This window comes from Bos mutus, chromosome 21 (genome assembly GCF_027580195.1).
Source record: "Bos mutus isolate GX-2022 chromosome 21, NWIPB_WYAK_1.1, whole genome shotgun sequence".
NCBI classification, from domain to species: Eukaryota; Metazoa; Chordata; class Mammalia; order Artiodactyla; family Bovidae; genus Bos; species Bos mutus.
The window spans coordinates 54,117,147-54,138,073 of NC_091637.1; the positions used below are offsets into that span (position 1 = coordinate 54,117,147).

Below are 20,927 nucleotides of genomic sequence, written 5' to 3' on the forward strand. Positions count from 1 at the left end.
CAACAGGCACCCCTAAAAACGGAATTCCTCATTATCACAAATTGTTTTTTGGGGAGAGTGATTATGTTATTTTCCTTTTTAAATTTCACAACTGAGATAACTAAAATAACTAAAATATTAGGTAGAGAACAGAGCCTTGGTCTCTAAAAAACTTAGTTTCTATTGTGTAAAATGGAAATGACATACATTTCTAGTATTGCATAGGCCAAAGGTCAGCAAATATTTTCTGTAGTCAGAAAATATTTTAGCTTTTATGGTCTATACAGTCTTTGTCCCACTGCTCAATTCCACTGCTGAAGCAGGAAAACTGCCACAGCCAACATGTCTGTGGTCCAGTAGAATACTGTTTATAAAAAGAGCTGATATGCCAGATGTGGCCTGTGGGCCAAGTGTACAGACCTCTGCACAGACAGAACAAAGCAAAAGTATAGTTTACTATTATGCTTGGTACTTAATAGATACCCAAGCAGTATTAAACTTTTTGTGTGTATATATTTCCAATAAATAATTTAATCTTTTAATTAAAGTTTTACTTACCTTTATATTAAAACCTTAGAAAAAGTAGGCTTCTGTTTCTATTTTATTATTTTTGCTTTTAAAATACTGCTACTGTTGCACTTAGGACAAAACACGGGAGGAATAATGTAAAGGGCACAGTGCCTAAAGGATCAGTGTTTTTGTGCAGAGAACACAGTAAGAGCCTCAGATGGCTCCCTTAAAATACTTCCCTTTATAGCCTGTCTAGGTAAAAAGGGGCCCCAGATCATGTTGTCACCAAGTTCTCACTAAGCAGCCTTTTAAAACTGGATAGTTTAACAACATTGTGAAATGGGTAGACAGAAAAATTACCCCAAGTGTGAGCCTTCTGAATTTTTTTCTTGCCTACTTTTTTCCCCTGTGAGCTTGATACTTTTTATTATTCCAGTAACATCTGAATGAGTTATTATTATTTTTATATATTGCAAATATTTTATCCCAATCACTGAAGTTTTTAGTTATGTGATTTTTTCATTCTATTGGTAAAAAAATTCTTGTATACATTCAAATCTGTCAATATTATGCTGCCATGTAGTCCCTCCTCTGAATTTACTATGCAGTAGTTAATAATCTATGCCTGTCACGCCCCTTTTTAAAGTCTGCCTCACTGCATATGAATTTTAAATATATATGCTTGGCCTGTTTCTGGGCTTTCTATTTGGTTCTTTAAGCATTACTTCTGAACCCCACTGAAGGGTAGACCCTGGCCACTGAGGAGAACGGCATGACTGGCAGACTGCTTCCTACACTCTACTCTGGCATTTCTGTGGAGGCTATCAGTCCTTGGCCTAAATATCAGGGATGAACACTAACCCTAAATAAAAATGAAAGACACAAAAGTCAATATAAAAAGAAAACAATGATTTCCTCATTTAAGACTCTTACCAGTATTTTTTGATGCTGCAAAGGTGTTGCACTGAAAAAATCATCATGGTCATCTTTTGGCAGCTGTTCAAGAAAATCTCTCATCTGCTGCTTCCTTTTAAGAGTTCCCACTTTGGCAGTTATCTTCATAGTTTCCTTCTTATCAGCATCATCGATCTTGCCTTAAGAGTCAGCAAAAGATTTTGGTAAGGATTTGGTCTTTTATAGTAACTGCTCTATAAAGTTAACAGCCTTTGCAAAATCTAAACTGTGTATTCATATTAAATAAACTCAGCATCTGTTGTTAATATTTCCAAGCCTCCTATGTAATAAATGACTCTATCCTGGGATTCGGGCAATATGATTAGATTACAAAAATACTCAGGAAGAAATTACATTTGGATTAGGCAGGGTGAGGTTGGCAAGGTTCTTTACCTGTGAGGGAAGTTACCTCTCATATTTCCCTTACTGGTTGTCTACCCTACTGTCTTGCTAAAATATAAACCTTATTGAATTAGGACAGGGATACTGAATGTTCCTAAAGCTTCGTTTAAGACTTCTCTGGCATAAACCTGGCCAGGAATGTGTACTCCTGGGGACTACATAACTAAACTTATTCTTATGAGTTTTCTTATGAATTACTAAGGGACCCTAACAAAGTGGCCTCAAATTTAACTTAGAAAAATAACCCAGTTATTGAAATCTTTGGATCCAACTGCAGATTTCCTAGAACAAACTCAAGGCACAAGGCCGCTAAGGTTACTATTAATATAAGGAAGTAGCTAGGTCAGACTTAAAAAATTAAACAGATGATCTTTGTTTCTAGCTTTAAAATTATAAAAACAAAATCCACCTATTAGAAGACACATGGATAAATATAAATTACATCTAATGAGTAATCAGAAATCAATACTGAGAACTAGGAAAAAACTATTTGCTATGAAGGTTACCGTTTTTGCCTTTGGGGTTGGCTGGCTTTTTCTTGGTGTCATGTTTCTGAAATCTTTTTCCTCGGGGATCTTCCATGTACTTCCTCTGGCATTCATCCGCAGATCGAGAACCTACAGCCATAGCTACGTCTGACCAGAAACCAGACTTGTGCTTTGGCAGAGATGCAACAGCACTACAGAAGACCAAAACCAGTCAAAGACCAAGAAATTCAACTCAATAAAAGTAACCTTTTATTGAAGTGAAGGGATGCCACTAAATCAGGAATTTTATCAAAATCATTCTAGATAACTATTTGGAAAGAAGTTAGTATTCCCTACACTTAATAATTCTTACTCGACTGAGCAACTGAACTAAAATGAATATGAAGATGTGAGTTTATGTATCTAGTAGATGCCTTCAATTTTGTTGCATTCTATCAAACCTGAAAAACCATGCCCAGTCTTTCAACATATTTTCCTAAATCCAGCTAAGCAATGATTAGATCTTTGTTTTGGGGGTGGGAGGTGGGGGCTCTAGCATGATTAACTTTTTTGCACTAATACACGAATCTTACTGGTGCTAAGAATACAGGAAAACAAGTTCTTAGGTTCTATATACTCCAGGTTACAAACTCTTACTAAAAAGTGTAATGCTTGCATTTACTCTATTTTAATTTATAGAACTCAGTATACTACTTAATTGAGGGAAATGAAAATTGAAATAGAAAAAAACATAGTCAATATAAGGTAGTTACCCAATTTAACAACTGAGTTACATTCTAAAATTTCATTGCAAATGATTATTTAGAACCTGGTATACATATTACTGCCTCCCCAACTCCCAATAGATTTTATATATTGTGGTTAAGGCTGATTTTAATAGTTCTGCCGGAAAAGGTCTACTTAACTTACCAATTAACCTATGCAGTGTCATGCTGGAAAAAATTTAACAACTAGTTCTCTGGGGTTAAAAAGCCCTGTTTGTGGTGTCTGTCAACTTCCATATTGTAAATACATCTATTGTGGCTGATTTCAAGCTACCAATTATACAGAATTTCTACCATACAGATATGACAGACATTAAAAACTTCAAGGGCACAGATAAGAATAAAATATAGTAAAATATTTAGGAAGTGATGAGTTTAGAGTTTGTTTCTAGTAAATTTATTTTTAGTTTATATAATTTTTAATAATGACTCTTTAACATTCAATTTGTAAAATTCCTAAATATTTAAGAGTCAACTTTTGTGAATAGATATGATCTAACTACAGAATACCACTTATTCCATATATAAAAGGAGAACAAATACTATGAGCACTGAGCTTGTTAATGAATGTTCTACTTTTGCATAATTAATCACTCCACATGTGTTCTCAAGTGGAGAACTACAAGGAGGGGGCTCAAAGTTCCCTATTTGTATACAGAGCTAGCATGCAAGTCTAGGATTGCCTGAAAGGACTAGTTTGTTATAGTAAAAATACTTAATCCATTTAATATGAAATCAGTCTGTAGTTAACATATCTCCTCTAGTCTATCTAAGTAATTTAAAAAGGCAAATGTAATCATATTAACTCCAGTCCTACTTAAAAATCACTTCATCGGGACTTCCCTAGTGGCCCAGTGGCTAAGACTCCGAGCTCCCAAGGCAGGGGGCCTGGGTTTGATCCCTGGTCAGGGAACTAGATCCCTCATGCCACAACCAAGACCCAGTAAAGCCAAATAAACATTTTCTTTTTAAAAAGTAACTTCATCATTCTTAGCATAAAAACCAAGTAGGACCTATACTATTCCTTACCTATCTGTTCTCATCCTCTGTGTTCTTCCCTCATCTTCTATATGCCAGTCATTTTGGCCTTTTAGTATTTTAAAATATTCTCTTACTTTCTACCTCTATATACATGGTTTTACTTTAAAATGTACTTATCCTGAATCTTTGGCTTGAATACTTATTTATTTATCCTTCAAATATTAGTTCTGGTATCTGCCTAAACAAAGTCATTTTCCAGATAAATATTCTCATAAGCTTCTTACAGGGATTATTTGCTAAGTATCTGTCTACCCTACTAGGCTATAAGCATGATGAGGGGTATAAAATAGTGGGCTGCAAGTAAGAATCACTTAAGGAGCTTATAGCAAAATTTAAGGAAGCAAGTAAAAATAAGCAAACAGATCCACAGACTCTATCCCTGAAGATTTCCATTCAGCAGGACTGGGGTGACAGTCCTTGCATTTTTCAAAAGCTCCTTATGTGATTATTTTGCTGTTAAGTCAGCATTAGAATTGCTTTATGTTGTCTGTAAGAAGAAAGTATTACATCTAATTGAGTGGAAAGTAGGAAGAGGTAATAAGGAAAGGTTACAGGGAGGAAGTGACACATGAGATGAAATTTGAGGGATGGATAAAAACAGGAGAAAATGAAGCAACAATATTGGCAAAGAAATGAAGACAAAGAAACTGCATATGGCTAGGGAATGGTAAGTAATTCATATTTATAGTCTGGTAAACTTCCAAGAAATAGCTGCGGGTCAGAGCTGTGAAAAAAACTAGAGAAGCATAACCCAAGCCCAGGTCTTCCAGATCAGAATATTATAATAGTATGCACTCTAGGTACTTATAAAACATTTTAAGTTTATAGTAAAATCGTCCTTTTGGGTATGGTTCTACGAATCTTAGCATATACATAGTTACAGATATAAAACAAGCTCCATCAGACTGGGGAAAAAAACTTCTAGTCCTACCTCTTTGTGGTTCACCACTATAACCACTGGAAATCCCTGATCCATTTTCTTTCTTTTTAGTTCTGTCTTTTCCAGAGCATCATATAAATGGAATCACATAATATGTAACCTTTTGGGCTGGCTTTTTTCAGTCAGCATACCACCTTTGAAATTCATTCAAATGGTTATAAGAATCGATAGTTTTTCCTTTTATTACTTAGTAGTTCACTCACTGTTAAGATTGTACTATGACTGACTTCATGCAAACAGGGCTGTGAAAATCAGGAAGAGAAATGAGCTACGTAAAATCAATCTATAATGTTGTTTATGAACTTCTGGGCTCACACTGCAAATTTTGATATATTTTCTTCTTTGTTCAGTTCAGAATATTTTCCCTTGAGACTTCCTCTCTGACCCATGGATTATATACAGGTGTGTTATTTATTTTTCCAGCACTTAGAATATTTTTCTTTTATTGATTTATAGTTTAATTTAGTTATGGCCAACAAATACCCTTTGTATAACTTCAGTTATTTTCAATTTGTTAAGATTTGTCTTATGATCTAGTAAATGTTCATCTTGGTGAATAATTCACCTATCCTTGGAAAGAACATTTTTTCCCTACTGTTAGGTACACTATTCTAAAATGTCAGCTAGATACAGTTGGTTGGTAATGTTGTTCAGTTCTCCTACACCTGCACTGATTTCCTGTCTACTAGTTCTGTTAATTACCAAGGGAACACTGACGTCTCCAACTATAATTGTGCGTATGACTCTTTCCAGTTCAGTACTTTCCTTTCCTGAAGGACAGGGAAGCCTGGTGTGCTGCAGTCCATGGGGTCGCAAAGTTGGACACAACTGAGCAACTGAACAACAACTTTCCTTTTAGTTCTTTCAGATTTTGATTCTTGTATTTTGAGTTTTTGTTCAGTGCATACACATTTAGGATTAAGCCTTCCTCGTGAAATGACACTTCTATTATTTTGTAATGTCTTGCTTTACCCTTGATATTTTCTTCATACTGAAATCTCTGATCAGTATTAATATAGCCACTCCAGCACGGTATTTATCTATCCTTTCACTTTTAACTTGGCAATGTCGTATTTGAAGTGTTTCTTTTATATGACGCATAGTGGGGTTGTGTTTTTAAATTCATTCTGACAATCTATTAAATGGTGCATTTAAATTATTAACATAATTAATGCAGTTGTTTTTCTTTGTTCCCCATCTTCTATTTCTCTTTTTCTGCCTTTTTTAAAAAGCATTTTATCTATTGCATATTTGAAGATATCTAGGTAGTTTTTCGGAGAAGGCAATGGCACCCCACTCCAGTACTCTTGCCTGGAAAATCCCATGGACGGAGGAGCCTGGTGGGCTGCAGTTCATGGGGTTGCTAAGAGTCAGGCACGACTGAGCGACTCCCTTTCACTTTTCAGTTTCATGCATTGGAGAAGGAAATGGCAACCCACTCCAGTGTTCTTGCCTGGAGAATCCCAGGGACAGGGGAGCCTGGTGGGCTGCTGTCTATGGGGTCGCACAGAGTCAGACATGTGTCTGAAGACACAGCTTCAGACATGACTGAAGCGACTTAGCAGCAGCAGCATGTAGTTTTTAAAAATCCATCATACAATATATTTGCTTTAAACCATTAAACAGGGGAGGGGGGGGTGTGATGAAGATATGTTGTTTTGTATGTTATGCTTTCAAAGTGTTAACTGTCATTAGCTAACACTATCTTGTTGTTTGTACAGAAATATACTGGTCTAGCACAGGCAAATGTAAATTTTGTTATACTTGTCATACCTGTTTCAATAAACTTGCTAAAGAATCCTCTCTGGGGAAAAAAAAATAAAATAAACCATTAAACATTTAAAAGAACTCAAGAGGAAAATAGTCTATTATATTCACCCAGAGAACTGCCGTCTCCTTCCTATTCCTCCATTCCTGATACTGCCTCTTTTCCTCTCGCATCTCTATTCTGCTACTGAGTCTACCCAATGAGTTTTTTTATTATCTCATTTTTCAGTTCTAAAATTTCCATTTGAGCTTTCTTTATATCTTCTACTTCTTGCTGAGACATTAGAAATTTCTGTTCAAGAATGATTGCTTTTAGTCCTGAAGTGTTTTTTATGAGACTGACATGCTGCTCACTATGCCAAGAAGGCAGGTCTAAAGTGTTTTTATATACCTGCTTCAGAATCTTATCAGATAATTCCAACCTCTGTGTCATGCCAGCATTCACATCTTTTTGAATGAGATTATTCCATGAGAGTTGAAATCTTCATTGTTCTTTATATGCTAAGTAATTCAGGATTATTTCCAAGGCATTTCGAAATAGGAAACTCTGGGTGTTACACTCTATGCTGGTTTGGTATGCTCACTAAGTCATGTCTGACTCTTTGCAGCCCCGTGGACTGTAGCCTGCCAGGCTTCTCTGTCCATGGAATTTTCCAGGCTAGAATCCTGAGTGGGGTGCCATTTCCTACTCCAGGGGATCTTCCCAGTCCAGAGACTGAACCTGCATCTCTTCTGTCTCCTGCACTGGCAGGTGGATTCTTTACCACTAGCGCCACGTGGGAAGCACCCTATTTATTCTATAGAGAATGTTAATATATTGGTTTTAGCAGGCAACCAACCTGGCTGTAACCTGAGTTATCAATTCCAGTCAGTTTTCTGTGGTTGCAGTTTCAATGTGTTCTGTTTTTAAAGCTTTGCAGTGCTGTTAGGATATACTGCAAGTTGGATACTGGGTGGATGGCCTGGATATTGGATGGGAGTCTACCATTTAGTTCAGTTCTCAAAGTCTCTGGTTATGCTGTTTAGGATCAGACCCACAAATGGACAACACAAGTTAAGTCCAAAAGCTCATAAACAACTTTCTAGGGTTACTTTCCCTAGCTCGTCCCTCTGCAATTTTTGGTTCCCTAGAGTTGTTTTTTGCTTCTCTGGCAGAAATCAGGGGTTTTAGTCACCAGCTTTGCTGCACACTTTATACAGCTGCATCTTGCTCCAATGCCAGGGAGAGGACAGACAAGAAAACGGCAAAATCACTCTAAATGGAGAGAAAGGTTCATACTTTCTGAGTTTTATGTATGTGTGGACCCCAACTGCCGCTGTGAAGTTTACCCCTGCTGGACTGTAGGGGTACTGGGTTAAAAGAGAAAGGAGAAAAGAAAACTGAGAGATTTCCTCTACTGTTTCTGAATGTTAATAATCCCCTTTCCTGCTCAAGCCAGAACCAAAGGGCTTCTCTTTGAACTCTCTTTGTCTTGCCTCAATGCACACTTCCTGGTTTTAAGTGGTCTTAAGTCTAGCTTGGGGGAACTTCACTTCCAGTTTGGTGGTTCTTAAAATTCTAGTCTTTCCTAATCAACTGCTATTATTTATCTTTCTGCATCAACAAAAGCAGTTCTAAGCATTCTGTTCAGGTTTTTATACCTGCATCGGAGAAGGCAGTGGCACCCCACTCCAGTACTCTTGCCTGGAAAATCCCATGGGCGGAGAGCCTGGTGGGCTGCAGTCCATGGGGTCGCTAAGAGTCAGACATGACTGAGCGACTTCCCTTTCACTTTTCACTTTCATGCACTGGAGAAGGAAATGGCAACCCACTCCAGTGTTCTTGCCTGGAGACTCCCAGGGACGGGGGAGCCTGGTGGGCTTCCGTCTATGGGGTCGCACAGAGTCGGACACGACTGAAGCGACTTAGCAGCAGCAGAAGAAACAGAGTGGAGTACGCTTACTTATCGTATTGGAAACGGGCATTTCTGCAGTTCAGGCATTTCAAAATATCCTTAGGTGATCTGAATATACAGTAAAGGAAATAATGGGGGATACAGCTGAAAAGGATAACTGAGGTCAACCTGAAAAGGATAACTGAAGTCAACTATTGCTCTCAATGTGAGGCAGAAGAATCTTTATATAATTTGAAGATCAGTAAGAATGCAAGTGAAGGGTTTTGACTTGTTAGAACCACACAATACATTACAACTAATCTGGAGTTGTATAAAACAGATTATTTACTCATACGAAATGAACAAAGTACAAATACAAAGCCACTTCCAAAGTTCAGGCAAAAGGCATTAAAGGTCTGAAAAAGAGTAGTGTCAAGAAAAAGGCTACACAGGCATATCTCGTTTTACTGCTCTTTGGTTTACTGGGGTTTTATTTTTTGAACAAACTGAATGCCTATGGCAACCCTCTGTCAAGTAAGTCTATTGGCACCATTTTTCCAACAGCATTTGGTTACTATATATCTCTGTCACATTTGGTAATTCTCACAGTATTTCAAACTTTTTCATTATCATTATATTTGTTATGGTGACCAGCGATGTTACTGTTATATTGTTTGGGAGCCAAGAACTGTATGTATCTAAGACAGCAAATTTAACTGATAAACATGATTAAGCTTACTGAAGAAGGCATGTCAAGAGCTGATGTAGGCTGAAAGCTAAGCTTCTTGCCCAAGTTAGCCAAATGTAAATGCAAAGGAAAAAGTTCTTGAAGGAAATTAAAAATGCTACTCTAGAAACACATAAATGACAAGAAAGTGGGACAGCTTTATTGATGATATGGACAAAGCTTAGTAATCTTGATAGAAGATCAAACCAGTCACAAGGTTCTCTGAAGCCAAAGTCCAATCTAGAGCAAGGCCCTAACTCTCTTTAATTCTATGTAGGGTAAAACGTGAGGAAGCTACAGATGAGAAGTTTGAAGTTAGCAGAAATTGGTATGAGGTTTAAGGAAAGAAGTCATCTCTGTAACACAAAAATGCAAAGTGAAGCAATAAGTGCTAATGTAGAAACTGCAGCAAATTAGCCAGAAGATCTAGCTAAGATCATCAGTGAAGATGGCTACACTAAACAACAGATTTTTAATGTAGACAAAACAGTCTTGTATTGGAAGAAGACGTTGTCTAGGACTTTTATAGCTAAGTAGGAAAAGTCAATGACTGGCTTCATGCAACTAGGGACTTGAAGCCAGTGCTCATTTACCATTTCAAAAACCTGAGCAACCCTTAAGAATTATGTTAAATCTACTCTACCTGGGCTCTATAGGTGAAACAACCCTAGAGGACAGCACATCTGTTCTGAATTATTTTAAGCTCACTGTGGAAAGCAACTCAGAAAAAAAGATTCCTTTCAAAATGTTACTGCTCATTGACAATGCACCTGGTCACCCAAGAGCTCTGAGATGGAGATGTACAACAAGATTAATGTTGTTTTCAGCCTGTTACATAATGTCCATTCTGCAGCTTATGGGTCAAGGAGTAATTCTGATTTTCAAAGTCTTATTATTTAAGAAATATACTTCCTAAGGCTAGAGCTGTTCTCGATAGTTATTCCTCCAATGGATCTGAGTGAAGTAAATTGAAGACTCCCCAGGAAAGGATTCACCATGAAGATACCATTAAGAACATGTGTGACTCATGAGAAGAGTTCAAAACATCAACATTCACAGGAGTTTGGAAAAAGTTGATTCCAACCCTTATTAATGACTTGAAGGAGTTAAAGACTTCAGTGGAAGAAGTCACTGCAGATGGGATGGAAATAGCAAGAGAACTACAATTAGAAGTGGAGCCTAAAGATGTGATTGAATTGCTACAACCTCATGAAAAAACTTCAACAGACGAGGAGCTGCATCTTATGGATGAGTAAAGACAGTGGTTTCATGAGATGAAACCTACTGAAGATGCTGTGAAGATTGCTGACATGACAATAAAGGATTTAGAATATTATATAAACTTAGCTGATAAAGCATTGCTGAAGTGACAATAAAGGATTTAGAATATACAAACTTAGTTGATAAAGTAGTCGCAAGGTTTGAGAGGACTGACTCCCATTTTGAAAGAAGTTCTACTCTGGGTGAAATGCTGTCAAATAGCATTGCATGCTACAGAGAAACCATCCATTAAAGGAAGAGTCAATTGATGTGGCAAACCACATTGTCATTTTTAAGAAATTGCCACAGCCACCCTAACCTTCAGCAAACACCACTCTGGTCAGCAGCCATCAATACCAAAGCAAGACCCTCCACCAGCAAAGGAATTACAACTTGCTGAAGGCTCAAATGATAATTAGTATTTTTAAGCAACAAGTTATTTTTAAATTAAGGTATGTGTGTTAGTCGCTCAGTTGTGTCCAATTCTTTATGACCCCATGGACTGTAGCTTGCCAAGCTTCTTTGTCCATGGAATTCTCCAGGAAAGAATACTGAGTGGGTTGCCATTTCCTTCTCCAGCGGATCTTCTGACCCAGGGATCAAACCTGAGTTTCCTGCATTGCAGGCAGATTCTTTACCATCTGAGTCACCAGGGAAGCCCAATGAAGGTACATACAGTGGGTTTTTTTTTTTTTGATACAATATTATTGCATACTTAATAGACTACAGTATAGTGTAAACATAACTTTTATATGCACCAGGAAGCCGTAACGTTAATGTGACTTGCTTTGTTGAGGTATTCGGCTTATTCCAGTAGTCTGGAACCTAACTCATAACATCTCCTAAGTATACTGGTAGCTTCACAATTTTTCAAAAGATTAAAAACCAATAATAATAAAGAGTTTAAAGCTAGCTGACTAGGAGAATTACATGTTAAGAAACAGGAATGTCAGGCAACGTGGACAGGCAGAAGAAAGTAAGTTTGGCTTTTGACAAATTAAGTTAGCTGTGAAAGTGAAAGTCGCTCCATCGTGTCCAACTCTTGTGACCCCATGGACTATACAGTCCATGGAATTCTCCAGGCCAGAATACTAGAGTGGGTAGCCTTTCCTTTCTCCAGGAGATCTCCCCAACCCAGGGATCAAACCCATGTCTCCCACATTGCAGGCAGATTCTTTACCAACTGAGCTATCAGGGAAGCCCCGAAGTTAGCTGTAGGTGAGATTTATATAGAGATGTCCAGCAGGCAAAGGGAAATACAGACCTAAGTACAAGAATTCAGAACTAGAGACACAGATTTGGGAGTTCCTGTACAAAAAAGTAGAGCTATGGAAGGAAAAGATCACTAAAGAATACACTTTGCTATAGAGCAAGCAGCCAAAATCAAGAACTTTGGAATATAAGAAAACTTCTGCCTGAAAATAAGACAGAAGGAAAATTTAGGAAATGGAGAAAGGAAGAGTACAGTGGCACAAAGATCTCTTAGAAAGAAAAAGTAGATTTGAAAATGAATTCTAAATGTTATAAAGTTGGGGGTACACAAGAGAACGGAACACTAAACGTGGTATGTTTTTATGTTTTTCTTCTCTCTCTTATCAGTGACATCTTCCTATCTTTCTCCTGGATGATTTCCATCGGCATACCACTATACTCTGGCCTGACTCATTTAATAAAAAGCAAGCAACTAAACATACATGTTCCCTTATCTCCTCCCTTATCTCCTCACTCTTCTATGACTGTGCCTTCTGCTGTTCCCCAACATTGCCACATATCTTTTGTTGTCCATCTAGGTTATCTTTACTGTCCATTGCTCAACTGTGACCTGGCTTCCAATACGAACTACCACACTACTGAAACTGCTTTTCAAGTCTATGTAGCCAAATCCAATTCTTACCATACCTGGTTTATCAAGCAGCACTAATTAAGAAACCCTGGACAAATCACCCAATTTTTGAGACCAATTTTTCATTTATCAATGAGGGGGAAAAGACTATGAAATAACCTACAAATTTGGGTTCAAATTTAAGGTTTTATAATAGTAAAGTTAATTATAAAATATTCCTGAAAATGTGAAGCTAAATGAGAGAGTTGCATTTGTCTGTTGAAATAGTTTACCCCTACTTTATTGAGGTATGATTGACAGATAAAATTATATGTTTAAAATGTACATGTGATCATTTGATACACGTATACATTGTGATGTGATTACCACTATCAAATTAATTAACATATCTGTCCCCTCAAATAGTTTTTGGGGAGGGAAGGAGGGGACTGTCTTGAAATATTAAATGGGAATGAAAAGAAAAGAAGGTCACTTTCACTTTCTTCATATGTGGGCTGCAGATGGCCACCTAGTTAGATATTATCTGTGTTCTCCCTCCACCCTACATAAATTTCAATTTCTCTTCAAGTGTCTTTGGATGACATTTTCCATTTTAATGATTAGAAGTCATAAATCAGCCTCTTGTTTTTATGTTATAAACTGTTTTGTGGCCACTCTAGATTTCAAAGTCAAATCTAACTACTTACCAATGAAGTTTCTGTAATTCTTTTTTATTCCACTCATCCTGAGTAAAACCAGGCAAACATTCCAAGGAATGCCTGTTTGTCTTACTAGACCCCATTTTCTCGGTATTTGGAAGTTCATTACCAACATCAGGTTTCTTAAGGTTTTCTTTAGCAGAACATTTAGCTTTCTTTTGTTTCATATAAAGTTCATTTTCACTTTCTTCAGTTTCACATTCAGGCATCACTGGGACTGTCCTTGTTTTTCTTGTGCTTTTGCTCTGGTGAACCACTGTTTCTTCAGTATTTATTGCTCTGGTTTTCTTAACAATCTCAGTTTTCCTTCTAAATTTCTTTTCTTTTTCACTTTCTTCATTGGACAAATCTGATGAGAACTGTTGCTTGTCAAATGACACAGTTACTTGATTTTCAATTTTCTTCAGTTTTGATAACCTTGTATTTTTCTTAAAGTCAGAGGTGACCATTTGTTCTTTTTTAGAACTGGGTATTTTTATTTTGTGGTTGACAGTGAAGAAATCACGTTCACAACAATCTTCCGTATTTTCACTATTATGGCCCACACTACACTCAAATGTACCTTCTAAAGTCTTTGTGGGCTTACTGACTAGACTTGTAGTTTCATTTGAGTCTGTTTTACTTTCTTTTGGAGGCTTTCCCAATGCAAATTCTGTTACTGCTTTAATGGAGTCAGATGACAGATTATAGTCCATGCATTTTTGCTCTATAATTTTTTTAGATTTAAGTGGTGTCACTAAAATACAAGGTTTCTTCTGACTAACAGTCATATATTTTCTTTCTTCATCTGAGAAAAACTGTTCCCTTGATGTTAGAATATCAATGGATACTTTTGATTCTTTAGTTCTCTCTTTAATTTCAGAAGACAAAAAAACAAAGATCAAAATTTCAAATTAGAAACAAAATATAGAAAAAAAAATTCAACAAATATACTGCTCTTTCCCCCCATACACTCCATTTTACACACTTTACTGTCAAATTAAGCTTTCTGAAGCCCTGGTCTGTCAGATCACCGCCCCTTCAACTGTAAGCATTTATTAATTTCTATACCAATCTGTCCACGTGTCTCACAGTATTCTTAGTGTACGTAGCTCCTCTTGCTGGTCTTTATCAATATAGTTCTAATTGCTCACTGTACTCAATCTGAATGACATTCTGTTAATTCACTGTTTCTCAACTTTCATTAATCTCCTTCACTCTACTTGGAAAATTTCTTCCACCTACTCTCTACTTCAGTTCTGTTCTATAACCTGCTTCATTTATGTTTTCCAACTCACCTATCCACAAACTTTGTCCTGATTCCCTCAACTGAATGAAAGCTTTCCTTCAAATTTCCAGAATACTTTCAAATAATATCATGTTTGACAATGTGCCCTGTGTTATAATTATATACTTGTCTTTCAACTGAAAAAAATTCTTAATGGTAAGAACTTTGTTTTTACTTTTGGCTTGAAAACCACTTGGGTTACTAATACCTTACTAGGTATAAAATATATGGAACAGAAGCTATCCTAGTTAAGGAGAGTTAAAAAAACATGGAGCTCCATCTGCATGGCCCATACTCATCCCTAGTGGAGGCCACAGAGATATATTTTTGCTGAATCCCCCAAAGCTCCATGAAGAATCATAGGATAAAAACCAAAACAGATCTTGGGAAAACAGATCTTGTACTGTGTCATTGGCTAAAGAAAGCAAATTAAAATGAGAGAAAGTCTCCAGTTTGAAACTTAAGAAGCCAGAAACCAAACCCATTTAATTTATAACTTTAAATTATACAATTATAAATATGTACAAGTTTTAAACCATCATACCAACCATCACAGTTAAATACTCTAACAACGTACACATACTGTGTGCCATTTTACAAGATGAATGACAAAATGAAAGACTTTTGGGAAATACCAAATGCTGGGGAAAAAGGATTCTCTAAATTATAGTTCATGAAGTGGCACTACTCAAAAGTAATCAAGGAAGTTACTATGATTTCTCAATGGAATCATATATTTCTTTCTAATTCCTCGTATAAACATGATTCAAATGTTCAACTGGAAATGTGAAAATTTTGAACTTTCTAATTTTGAACAAAGCCTTTTTATTCTGAATATTTTTATTCATTTTTAAATAATTTTAATAAAGATTCAGACCATTCTGGATACTTCAACCTAAGTTGTATGAAGTTGGTAGTGTAAGTAGTATTGTACCCTCTTTACTTCTTTAAACACTTATAAATGTTCCTCACTTCATTTCTTTTCATTTTGAAGTAGTAAGAAAAAAAAAAATGCTATTAAGCTGATGGATTTAACTCAGTATGAAATTTTAAACTTGCTAATGTGTAGAGAAAAGGCTGTTTAAATTCTGATAGGCAGGATTTCAATGAAATTACTCTGAAAATCCACATTTACACAAAATAAAGTTATGGTATTAATTTCATAGAGGTCTGTACTTCAAGATGCACAATGGATGGTCTTTGCTCTTGAGATTATTACAGCATGGTGAAGGAGGCTGACCTTCCAATCATTTATAATAATACTGTCAGGTATATTATACATAATAGCAAAGATAAAGCACTTTAATAGCAATACTATAACATATAGATTACAGCACTAAATACACAAAACAAAAGTTAAGGTAAATCATTAAAATATATATACACAATTACATCATCTTAAATTATCATTGGCTGGCACCTTTGCATAACCTTAGTTGTTTAATGTTAGATGTGTTGTTTTTTTTAACATATATTTTAGTGGTTTTCCCATGGAAAGTATAATGATAATAACAAAAATAATAGCAGCATCAACTACCACCATTCAAAATTATGTATGTGACAAGAGGACCTTGAATGTCTTAATAATTTCATAAAACAATGATCTAATGAATCACAGTGGAAAAATGATACATCCAAAACAGATTGCAGTATTATCTTCCCCTACACTGAGCTTCTCAAGGAGAAGCATCTCATTTTATTCATCTCTGCTGCTAAGTCACTTCAGTTGTGTCTGACTCTGTGCGACCCCAGAGATGGCAGTCCACCAGGCTCCCCCGTCCCTGGGATTCTCCAGGCAAGAACACTGGAGTGGGTTGCCATTTCCTTCTCCAATGCATGAAAGTGGAAAGTGAAGTTGCTTAGTCATGTCCAACTCTTAGCGACCCCATGGACTGCAACCTACCAGGCTCCTCCATCCATGGGATTTTCCAGGCAAGAGTACTGGAGTAGGGTGCCACTGCCTTCTCCATTATTCATCTCTAAGTTCCTAATAACTAACATAGATCAAGGTTCATAGAAGATGCTTTAAAAATGTTTGTTGAATAATTTTCCTATGGACACAGCTGGCATGTAAAATGGTTTACCAAATTTTAGTCTTTTACTTTGTGGTCTCAAATATTTTACCAATAATATTCACAATTTAACTGAAATTCTTGAAAAACAGTACTATAAGTGAAAGAAAGGAGTGGAGGTAGGGAGATGATAAGACCTAAGACTAAAAAAGAATAATAAAGTTAGATATACTTTTAGGGATTTTTAAATTTGGGAGTAAAAAATATACAGCAGGTGCTATAGCCCCAGGACTCCAAAATACTAAAGATAGTTTTAGCAATGACAATAAGCAATATGCATAATTTATAAGAAATAGGATTACTTGATAAAATGAAGAAGGGTTGAGAAGGAACTGGAGCTACAGTTAAGGAGTGAATTTTGCAAGCATTCATCCATGTATTTAATTTATTCCTTTCTCTGTACTAGAAAGGATAAGCATAGTTTCAGTGGGGACAGGGGAGTAGGTTGTGGTAGGAATGGAAGAATGGCATACAGGTACATCTATATCCAGTATGGTGTTATGTTTTTGGCATAAGCAGTCCTGAATTCTTGAAGTTCTGTAAAGCTCTTTGTTATAAGGTCAAGGTAGAAATGGCCTAAATTACCTTCATAGCAATGGTCATTCAGAAAATACATGTCATTTCCTCCATGAAAGGAAATTGGTTTTGTCTACTAACAGGAATAATATTTAGGACAAAAATATAGGTATCTTTAATATAGCTTTGAGGCAAGCTGGAAGCCTAAAACCTTGCATTTAGAAAACTGAAACAACAATCATCTTTCATTGCTATGTTTATCAGTTTCCTTGGTAATCTGATTAAAAGGTAGTAATTAATGAAGTAGGCTGAACGCTGACTATAGGTGATCGCAGTTTCTCCTCTTAACTAGTGAAAAAAATGAAAATTTTAGGGCAGTATAAGTCAAGAACCCAGTACTATATACACTGTAAACAATTAAACAATGCGGAGCTCATTTAAAAATATACCACAATATGAACGAGAAGAAAAGAGCAAACATACCCAAAGGATCACAGTCAAGGTCATACGTGGTGGTGGTTCTTTGGAGGACATCTGGTTTTTCTTTCCTTGCATCATTTTTCATTGATTTTTGAATGGCAGGAATACATCTTTTAGCTTTCTGTTTTTGTCTGGCCTTTCCTTTTTCCTTTGCACAAGTCCTAAAATTAAGTATAGTATTTTTTCCTCTAATATAGGTTCTCAAAAAACAAAACCAAAAAACTAAACCCATAAATAAATAAATTCCCTCAGATAAAGCTTTCTTTCCCTAGCAGATTACCTTTAATTTTTACATTATTTAAGCTTTCATGGCTTCTACCCTTTTCCTCCCACAAAGAACTTATGTATGACATCTTAAGTCAAAATATTCAAATATGACTTTTTAAGTTCTTACTATCTTCACTCTTGTATTTCCTATTTAAGCTGATATTAGAAAATAACAGGACAAATTCTGCCAGCTGCCTGTTCTTGTAAATAAAGTCCACTGAAACACAGCCATACTCATTCATTTCTGTACTATGTCACTTTTCCACTACAAAGGCAGAGTCAAGTAGCTGTGACAGAAGCAGCATACTCATGAAAATACTATCGCCCCTTTACAGGAGAAACTGCCAGCCTATATGTCATTACACTGTAATGAGATTAACTTACACAACCTAAAGAGTTTTTAAGGTCAAGAACTAATCAAATTCTTCTTTGTTTTCCCAGTGCTGATACAGAGTAGGCTAAGCAGATGACACTTTTAACTACAGAGGAAATGAATGAGTGAAAAAGGACCAAGAACGTCAGACTCCTGTTTACAGCTACATGCCTCTTAAAGGGTAGGTGATTACAGATGACTCCTTAAATATGTCAAAGGTTTAATTTTCCTTTTAGATTTATTCCACATGACAGAAGTTCCAGTAAAGTGTTACTGCCTTCCGAAAGTCTAAGATCAAAGATAGCTCAAAATGGACATTTCCAAAAGCAGAAATTAAAAGCACCTTCCATTGGTTATATGAGTATATACATTTGTAAATGCCCATCAAATTTTATACCTAAAATGGGTGGTTTATCAGATGTAAATTATACATCTGTAAGATTGTTTTTTAAAAAGTTAAAAGGTAGACGGACTTCCCTAGTGGCACAGTGGATAAGAATCCGCCTGCCAATGCAGGAGACATGGATTCCATCCCTGGTCCGGAAAGATTCCGCATGCCTGGGAGCAACTGAGCCTGCATGTCACAGCTCCTGGGCCTGCGTGAGCAACTACTGAAGCCCATGCACCTGGAGCCTGCGCTCCGTAACAAGAGAAGCTACCCCAGTGAGAAGCCAGCGCATCGCAGCTGAAGAGTAGCCCTCACGCTCTATAATTAGAGAAAGCCCAGGCATAGCAAGGAAGACCCAGTGCAACCACAAAAAGAAATAACCTTTGTTTTAAAAGTTAAAAACTACTTTACCTTAACTCTTCTAAAAAATCATCAATATACTCTTTCCATTTTTCTGGAAATCCAAACATAAATTTCCTTATGAGGTATTTTGGGTAACCTATTTAATGATAAACAAACAGAAATTATCTGAAAGCCTAGATTTTAAAGTCATGTCATTCATTCATTAAATAATTTAAAAATATATACTTAATTGCTTACTATGTGCCAGGCACAGTCATAGCTACTGAGGATTCAGCAGTTAACAACAACAACAACAAATCTGCCTTCATGAAAACTGCCTTGTAAACAGAAAGCAAACCAGTAATGTATCTCATTTGTTAGAGGGTCATTTATGCTATGGAGAAAAATTATGCAGTTAAGAGGAATAGCAGTATCAGTGTGTTCATTTTAGGGGAGGAGAAAGCGGGCAGGCAGCATTTCAAAAAAGGACAGACAAGTTCTCACTGAAAGAGCATCATTTGAGTAAAGCCCTGAAGTACATGAAGTGAGCAATGTGGCAATATGAGGTTAAAGCAATGGAAGCAGAGGGAACACAGTCAAAGGCTATGAAGCAAGAGTGTGCCTGGCTGGTTTGTAGAGCCACCGAGAGGCGGGTGTAGCTGAAGTGAAACGAGGAGAGGCAAGAACTAGGAGGCCACTTAGTACTCATATGGTAACAGAGGCAGCCGGGAGAGATTTTAAAGCCTTGGGGTCATTTTATGGACTGGATCTTTTACTTTGGGTGAGATAGGAAGTTATAGAAAAATTCTGAGTGGAGGAGCCAAAGAATACGACTTACTTCTTAACAGGACTGAGTTAGTTGCTATTTTGAGAACAATCTGTGGAAGTACATGGAGAAGATCAGGTTTTTGACATATTAACTCTGAGACGCCTGTAGACATCCTAGTGCAGATGTCAAATGAGCAGACAGAAAATAAGTTGAGTGGCTAGGGGAATATTCTTCATTTGACACTTGTCAAAATATGAATGAAATTTAACCCTAAAAGAAATCAGCACAGCATTGAGTATAGAAAGAGCCCTAGTCTATTCCATTATTTAGAGGAAAAGAAGAAGGAGAAAAGTAAGCTTAAATAAACTATGAAGGAACAGGGAGTGAGGCAGCATGAAAATATGGTATTCCAGAAGCCAAGTAAACAAAGTATTTCAAGAAGGTAGGTGTGATTACCATGTCGCGTGTACACTGGATTTAGCAATGTGGGGGCCACTGGTGACTTTGATAAGGACTGTTTCAGTGAAGAACTGGGGATGAAGGAGAGACTAAAGAGAATTCAAGAAAAAAGATGGAAAAGAATTCAAGAGGAAATAGATCTAAGTATAACGAATTGTCTGAGCTGTTTTGCTGTCAGTTAGAGCAACAGTGGCTGAAAGAAGTGTGGTTAAGAGGGTTTGCCCTCACCCTATTTTTTTAAGGATAACTGACGCACAGCATAGTCTAAGTTTAAGGTGTACAGCATGATGGCTTATTAATATATATCTTGCCAAATGATTACAATAGTTAGTATGTACCATCTCATATAGATACAATAAAAAGAAAAAAACGCAATTTTAAAATTTATAAATAAGAGATGAAGAATTAACATCTGCACCTCTCCTTCTAAATCTTCTCCCCACATTTTTACAATACTTTTAACTATATCAAAAATTGTTTGTATCATTATAACAATGTGAATATTGTTCACTGCTGAACCTATTAGAATAACGGTTACATACCCTTTCCCCATGCTGTACCCTTCATCCCTGTGACTCATTTACAACTAGAATTCTGTATGTTTTAATCTCCCTCACCTAGTTCACTCATTCCCTGATCCCTCTCCCTTCTGGCAAGCATCTCTTCTCTTTATCTGTGAGTCTCTTTGTGTTTTGACTTGTTCATCTGCTTTGGTTTTTAGGTTCCACATACAAGTGGAATCATACA

The 20,927-nt window shown here is 36.6% G+C and overlaps 2 protein-coding genes across 5 annotated transcripts in view; one reads left to right on the forward strand and one right to left on the reverse strand.

Annotated features, from left to right (window-relative positions):
* The window catches only part of FANCM (FA complementation group M), a 108,979-nt gene that overhangs the window by 72,357 nt on the left and 15,695 nt on the right, over positions 1 to 20,927 (forward strand). For both annotated transcript variants that reach the window (XM_070358800.1, XM_070358802.1), the window contains exon 24: positions 18,291 to 18,403. In XM_070358800.1, coding sequence (XP_070214901.1) covers positions 18,291 to 18,319 — 29 coding nt within the window. In that variant the 3' untranslated portion in view covers positions 18,320 to 18,403. The remainder of the gene's footprint in view (positions 1 to 18,290; positions 18,404 to 20,927) is intronic.
* Positions 1 to 20,927, reverse strand: part of MIS18BP1 (MIS18 binding protein 1) — a 46,376-nt gene that overhangs the window by 9,583 nt on the left and 15,866 nt on the right. For all 3 annotated transcript variants that reach the window (XM_070358805.1, XM_070358804.1, XM_070358806.1), the window contains exons 7-11: positions 19,022 to 19,109; positions 17,586 to 17,743; positions 13,236 to 14,097; positions 2,352 to 2,524; positions 1,423 to 1,583 (exon numbers count right to left, since the gene is read on the reverse strand). In XM_070358805.1, the coding sequence (XP_070214906.1) occupies positions 1,423 to 1,583; positions 2,352 to 2,524; positions 13,236 to 14,097; positions 17,586 to 17,743; positions 19,022 to 19,109 (1,442 nt within the window). The remainder of the gene's footprint in view (positions 1 to 1,422; positions 1,584 to 2,351; positions 2,525 to 13,235; positions 14,098 to 17,585; positions 17,744 to 19,021; positions 19,110 to 20,927) is intronic.